We start from the raw sequence: 7,500 nt of genomic DNA, 5'->3' as shown, positions 1-7,500 counted from the left end.
TTGACAGGTTGATTGACCAACGTCCTCCAGATCCAGCCCTCGTAACCATAGCAACCTCCCTGCTCCGCCCATGGCCTCGAGATCCAGCCCTCGTAACCATAGCAACCTCCCCTCTCTGCCCATGGCCCGGCCTCATGCCCATATAAGTAGAATCCGTGTTTTTAGTTTTCCCAGCATGCACCTGAAATTTTCAAGATGGCGCTGCCTAGATTAGAAACTATTGGCTTCCGAGCAGCAGTCCACAAACCAATGGGTGACGTCACAGTTGTTACGTCTTTTATACAGTCTGTGGTTTAACTCAGCAGCTGCTCAGATTAGACTTCAATTTGACTAAATGTAAATAAATGTGGTGTTAAAACAGCTGATGTTCTAACACATCTGATGAGTTTTTATTGGCTGATATGTTTCCTTCTGTCACATAAACTCAAACTCTCTATCTGAAGTAGAAGGAGACACAGAGACAGAGAGAGACACAGAGAGAGACACAGAGAGACACAGAGAGACACAGAGAGACACAGAGAGAGACAGAGAGAGACAGAGAGAGACACAGAGAGACACAGAGAGACACAGAGAGACACAGAGAGACAGAGACACAGAGAGACACAGAGAGACAGAGACACAGAGAGACACAGAGAGACACAGAGAGACACAGAGAGACAGAGACACAGAGAGACACAGAGAGAGGGACGGAGAGACACAGAGAGAGGGACGGAGAGACACAGAGAGAGACACAGAGAGAGGGACGGAGAGACAGAGACACAGAGAGTGGGACGGAGAGACACAGAGAGAGGGACGGAGAGACAGAGACACAGAGAGTGGGACGGAGAGACACAGAGAGACACAGAGAGACACAGAGAGACAGAGACACAGAGAGACACAGAGAGACACAGAGAGAGGGACGGAGAGACACAGAGAGACACAGAGAGACAGAGACAGAGAGAGTGGGACGGAGAGACACAGAGAGACACAGAGAGACACAAAGAGTGGGACGGAGAGACACAGAGAGACACAGAGAGACACAAAGAGTGGGACGGAGAGACACAGAGAGACACAGAGAGACACAAAGAGTGGGACGGAGAGACACAGAGAGACACAGAGAGACACAGAGAGACACAGAGAGACACAAAGAGTGGGACGGAGAGACACAGAGAGACACAGAGAGACAGAGACAGAGAGAGTGGGACGGTGTCTGGCTGAGCTGTAATCATCAGGATTATGATGTGGACGGGCTGCAGGCTCCAGATGGACGCTGGATCTCTGGGTTTTGGAGGCTGATTAAATCTTTAATCATTGGTTGAGAGGAAGCTCTGTTACATGAGCGGCCTGTAACTGACTTCAGATCAGTTTCAATCTCAGAGACAAAAAAACACAAAACAAAACTCTGCTCCAGTCGATAGCTGGACGAGGTGATTTCTTCTCCCTTCCTTCCTTCCTTCCTTCCTTCCTCCCTCCTTACCTTCCTTCTTCCTCCCTCCCTGCCTTCCTTCCTTCCTCCCTCTTCATTCTTCCTCCCTTCCTTGACTCGAGGACAACAGGAGGGTTAATAACCATAATCGAGCAGCCCTAGTGTCTGAGTTTCATCTTTTTAACCCTCGTGTCGTCCTCCCGGGTCAAATTGACCCTTTGACTGTTCCCTCTTTCCCTCCTTCGCTCTTTCTTTCCTCCCTCTTTCCTTCTTTCCTTCCTTCTTTCCTCCCTCCTTTCCTTATTCCTTCCTCCCTCATTCTCTCTTTCTTTCCTCCCTCCTTTCCTTCTTTCCTTCCTCCTTCCCTGCTTTCCTTCCTTCCCTCCTTCTCTCTTTCTTTTCTTCCTCCCTCCTTCCTTCCTCCTTTCCTTCCTCCCTCCTTCTTCCTCCCACCCTTCCTTCCTCCCTCCCTTCCTTCCTTCCTTCCTTCCTTCCTCCCTCCTTACCTTCCTTCTTCCTTCCCTCCTTTCCTTAATTACCTCCTTCTGTCTTTCTTTCCACTCTCCTTTCCTTCTTCCCTCCTTCCTTCCTTTCCTTCCTCCCTCCCTCCCTCCTTCCCTCCCTTCCTTCCTCTCAACTCAAGGACAACAGGAGGGTTTATCTCTTCCTCTCTTTCACTGAGTTGACAGGAAGGAAACGTTTGGCTGTGATATCTTCATCTCTCTGCCGGAGGGACGAGCCGCTCTGCAGATATCTGACAGACAGCAGCAGAGGTTGTGTTTGGCACCAGCTGCTGAGCTAAATATCTAATTATGAAACTCTAATTGAGAATTTACATCTGTGTACTTTAGAAAAGACAAAAAGATTAAACTCAATTTCAGATGTAATAGGATAAATGAGTTTAATGCAGACGGATGTGTGGAGCTTTCATTCTCTACTGACTTCAGCGCCTCCGGTGGACACAAGCAGAAGTGGAGAGACTACATTTCCCATGAGCACTAGCGGCCTCGTGTTGTAAAGATCTTAGTTTGAGTTTAGTTTGGAGTCCATGCAGCAGCTTCCTGTTTGTGTGGGCGACTTTATTTTAGAAAATAATATCTCAGTTTCTCCTTTATTCTCACCACAGCTCTCTCTCTCCCTCTCTTTACTTCCTCTCTAACTCACTCGCCCACTGTTGCTCTCTCTCTCTCTCTCTCTCTCTCTTTATTTCCTCTCTAACTCACTCGCCCACTGCTCTCACTCGCCCACAGCTCTCTCTCTCTCTCTCTCTCTCTCTCTCTCTCTCTTTATTTCCTCTCTAGCTCACTCGCCCACTGCTGCTCTCTCTCTCTCTCTCTCTCTCTCTTTATTTCCTCTCTAACTCACTCGCCCACAGCTCTCTCTCTCTCTCTCTCTCTCTCTCTTTCCTCTCTAACTCACTCGCCCACTGCTCTCTCTCTCTCTCTCTCTCTTTACTTCCTCTCTAGCTCACTCGCCCCCTGCTGCTCTCTCTCTCTTTACTTCCTCTCTAGCTCACTCGCCCACTGCTGCTCTCTCTCTCTCTCTCTCTACTTCCTCTCTAGCTCACTCGCCCCCTGCTGCTCTCTCTCATTTTACTTCCTCTCTAGCTCACTCGCCCACTGCTCTCTCTCTCTCTCTCTCTCTTCTTTATTTCCTCTCTAACTCACTCGCCCACTGCTCTCTCTCTCTCTCTCTCTCTCTCTCTCTCTCTACTTCCTCTCTAGCTCACTCGCCCCCTGCTGCTCTCTCTCTCTTTACTTCCTCTCTAGCTCACTCGCCCACTGCTCTCTCTCTCTCTCTCTCTTTATTTCCTTTCTACAGCTGCTAGAAAATATGAAAGCTGAAAGTTTATTTTTGCTGCTTCTGGGGAAATATTGATTTCAGAGTCTAGAGGACAGAATCCGTCATTTCTGCTGCTGGTTAGAAACACAAAGAGGAACCTCGACTTTAAATGCAGATGCTTTATTGTTAGTTTGCAGAAGTGATGAAATAACAATGATGTTACTTCAAAAAGTTAATAAGTCAAAATAAAACCCTAACCCTTTTAATCTATGCTTTCTGTATTTCCATTGTTCTGACCTGATCTGGTCCGCTCTGATCCGGTCTGCTCTGGTCCTGCAGGTCCAAGGACTTGATCAAAGACGCGATCCTGGACAACGACTTCATGAGGAACCTGGAGCTGTCCCAGATCCAGGAGATCGTGGACTGCATGTACCCGGTGGACTACGGCAAGGACGCCTGCATCATCAAGGAGGGCGACGTGGGCTCGCTGGTCTACGTCATGGAAGGTGGGTCAAAGGGGTTTAGACTCACAGCTGGGTTAGGGTTGTCCCACATGGACGCGTCCTCTGTCTTCATGGTGTAACTACCTGAGAGCAGGATGTGATGCAGCCATGCTGAAGATGGGGAAAGGGGAAAGGCGGGAAAAACCCCAGAGCCTAAAGTTTCTGTTTGATTTGTTAATGGACTCTTTATTCTTTTGGTTAGAAACAGGAAACAGGAAGGAAGGAAGTAAGGAAGGAAAGATGGAAGGAAGGAAATATTATTTTATTTCTTGGTAAATAGGTCTGAGTGAACTTAGTAAGTTAATTTAGTTTATTATAGATGATTTGATGGTTTACTTGTTGGTCAGTGTCCCCCCTTTGTGTCCGTGTTGGACTAGTCCACTTGTTGGTCAGTGTCCCCCCTTTGTGTCCATGTTGGACTAGTCCACTTGTTAGGTTAGTGTTGGTTGTGTTGCTCTACGTTGGAGCTGTAGATCCGGGGTTGCCTGCAGTGAGGATTGTAGCCTCAACACATGGGGACGGGTGCTCTACCTACTGAGCTATGCTCAACCCCTTGTTTCAGACCTTTCTGTCTCCGAGTCGTTTGGGTTGAAATGTTTCTGACTCTGACCTGAATCTGAGTAAAGAAAGTGTTTGAACTTGAACTTTCATCTCTGTAGGATTTATTTTCTTTTATCTGAATCTGTTGTTTGTGAAGAGAAGTTCCTCCAAAATAAAGTTCCCAGTTTTATCTGTTGATTAAAAAAAATCATCAAACTGCTCAGAAAGCAGAGAAGTTCCTCCGGTCCCACTGATATGTTGCTTTCTTTCTTTTCCTCCTTTCCTTCCTCCCTTCCTTCTTTCCTTCCTTCCTCCTGTCCTTCCTTGACCAGAGAAGTTCCTCCGGGTCCCATGTATACGTTTCTTTCTGCAGCTTTATATTTAATAAGCGTGTTGGTGTGTTAGACGTGAACTCAGGAAGTGACCCGGTTCCTTTCAGAGAGAAGCTGAACTTCTTTAGAGGCTCTGAGCGTTTTGACATTTGAAACAGAACCAGGAGAAAGTTTCCTGCAGCTCCGTCCGACCTTCAGACCGAACGCTTGTTCCTCAGCTGCTGCTCATCTCTACGTTGCGTAACGTGTCAGAACGCTGCAGGCTGCTGAACGTCTCCTCGCTCTGCCGTTCAGGGTTAGGAGTCTGAAACCACATGTTTTATCAGATCAGTGATTAAAACGTTCATCAGAAATCAAACATGAGGCCCGTGGGCCAGAACCGGCCCAGTTTCCTTCCTTCCTTCCATCTTTCCTTCCTTCCATATTTCCTTCCTTCCTTCCTTCTTTCCTACCTTCCTTCCTTCCTTCCTTCCATCTTTCCTTCCTTCCTTCCTTCCATCTATCTTTCCTTCCTTCCTTCCTTCTTTCCACACACACACAGCTTGTGCATACTGACTCACAGGAGGGTCGTTTAGCATAAATGTGTAAATAAATAAAAACACAAGCAGCCGAGTGAGGAACATCTAACCCTGACAGCTCAACCAGTTAAAGAACGAGAGGCGGTGATGTTGCTGAGCTTTTAGTACCGTGAGGTCATTTTGGGGGCGATGACATCTGAAATGTCTCAGTAATAAGATCATTAACAAGATGATGAATTCATAAATCAGTTAAACTAGTTTTAAAAGCAGAATCAGGTTTGTTAAAATGTACATTTAGTATTTTTGTTGGTTTTCTAGATAAATTCAGACTGAACTCCGCAGCAAGACATCATGGAGGTTACGCCCAGTTCAATATAATCAATATATTATATAATTTGATGCTGGGTCCACGAAAAAAAGAATGTGTGAAGTTATTCATACGTTTAGAATCAGCACCTCCAAATCCGAGGCCATGGTCCTCAACCGGAAAAGGGTGGAGTGCACTCTCCGGATCGGGTTCAAGTACCTCGGGGTCTTGTTCACAGTGAGGGAAGGATGGAGCGTGAGACCGACAGGCGGATCGGTGCGGCGTCTGCAGTAATGCGGACTCTGCACAGATCCGTAGTGGTGAAGAGAGAGCTGAGCCGAAAGGCAAAGCTCTGGATTTACCAGTCGGTCTTGGTTCCTACCCTCACCTCTGGTCATGAGCTTTGGGTTCCTACCCTCACCTCTGGTCATGAGCTTTGGGTTCCTACCCTCACCTCTGGTCATGAGCTTTGGGTTCCTACCCTCACCTCTGGTCATGAGCTTTGGGTCGTGACCCAAAGAACAAGATGGCGGGTACAAGCGGCTGAAATGAGCTTCCTCCGTAGGGTGGCTGGGCTCTCCCTTAGAGATAGGGTGAGAAGCTCAGTTATCCGGAGGGAGCTCGGAGTAGACCCGCTGCTCCTCCGCGTCGAGAGGAGCCAGATGAGGAGGCTCGGGCATCTAGTCAGGATGCCTCCCGGACGCCTCCCTGGTGAGGTGTTCAGGGCCCGTCCCACCGGTAGGAGACCCGGGACACGCTGGAGAGACTATGTCTCTCGGCTGGCCTGGGAACGCCTCGGGATCCCCCGGGAAGAGTTAGATGAAGTGGCTGGGGAGAGGGAAGTCTGAGCTTCCTGTTTAGGCTGCTGCCCCCCCGACCCGACCAGGATAAGAGGAAGAGGACAGTACGGGTCCACATGGACACAACAAACAAACATCACTGACCCTTAAGGCAGTATCTTCCCCTCCAGCTCTTCGGCGCCCCCCTGTGGAGGCTTTTATCCTGCCGTTAGCATCAACTTTTATTAACGTACATTTTTATTCACGTTAAACGATATAACTTTGTGTTTTCAGAGCGGTGACGTCAGGTTCATGTGATTCCTCGTCTCTTCTCTCCTCGCTGTGCTGTGTTCACACTGAGCTCTTTGTTGTATTTATAGCGTGTTTGAGGTTAGTGTGTTATATAAGCGGCTCGCTAACGTGATCCTCCCACTGAAACCTCCCTCCCTTCCTTCCTTCCTTCCTTCCTTCCTTCCTTTCCTTCCTTTCTCCCTCACACTGAGCTCTTTGTTATATTTATAGTGTGTTTGAGGTTAGTGTGTTATATAAGCGGCTCGCTAACGTGATCCTCCCACTGAAACCGTCACACTTTCATCACTTTGTCCGGATGTTAACTCGTATTTGAGCCGTGACGTGGTTTGACCTGAAGCAGCTTCCTGGTGTAAAGGTGCGATCGATCAGCTGATTCACTTTAAACTTTTATTAATTTTCTCTTTTTTTTTAATGTCATTGTTTTTTTTGGACCCACGGCGGCTCAACAACGGTCCTCCAGATGGCCGAGCCTCGGAGTCGGTGGGCGGCAGAGAGCGGTGTGAATAAACGATGACATTTATATCAGCAGATTACACACACACACACACACACACACACACACACACACACACACACACACACACACACTCACACACTCCTGCTGAATTTAAGAGAACATCCACACAATATGAATAATATCGTTTTGGACTGATTTTCATATTAAAGGTTAACTCATCAGCAAATCAGCCTGAAAAGCCCTCTATGTTGAGTGTGTGTGTGAGTGTGTGTGTGTGTGTGTGTGTGTGTGTGTGTGTGTGTGTGTGTGTGTGTGTGTAGTTGTATTAATTATATTGTGATCCACACAATTTAAAATGTTTATTTTAGGCTTCAGCAAAAGTTAAGAGAAAAGAAAGAAAAGAAAACACAATTACAAAAAAGTAAAAATTGTTTCTGTGTGTGTGTGTGTGTGTGTGTGTGTGTGTGTGTGTGTGTGTGTGTGTGTGTGTGTGCGTGTGTGTGTGTGTGTGCGTGTGTGTGTGTGTGTGTGTGTGTGTGTGTGTGTGTGTGTGTGTGTGTGTGTG

At 47.5% G+C, this 7,500-nt stretch overlaps 1 protein-coding gene across 2 annotated transcripts in view; it reads left to right on the top strand.

The window, feature by feature from the left end:
• The window catches only part of LOC128381586 (cGMP-dependent protein kinase 1-like), a 40,583-nt gene that overhangs the window by 4,422 nt on the left and 28,661 nt on the right, over nucleotides 1-7,500 (top strand). For both annotated transcript variants that reach the window (XM_053341629.1, XM_053341630.1), the window contains exon 2: nucleotides 3,527-3,693. In XM_053341629.1, coding sequence (XP_053197604.1) covers nucleotides 3,527-3,693 — 167 coding nt within the window. The remainder of the gene's footprint in view (nucleotides 1-3,526; nucleotides 3,694-7,500) is intronic.

Source organism: Scomber japonicus, chromosome 20, assembly GCF_027409825.1.
Source record: "Scomber japonicus isolate fScoJap1 chromosome 20, fScoJap1.pri, whole genome shotgun sequence".
Taxonomy (NCBI): Eukaryota; Metazoa; Chordata; class Actinopteri; order Scombriformes; family Scombridae; genus Scomber; species Scomber japonicus.
The sequence above is the reverse complement of the archived record's forward strand: the minus strand, read 5'-3'. Positions and strand labels throughout refer to the sequence as shown.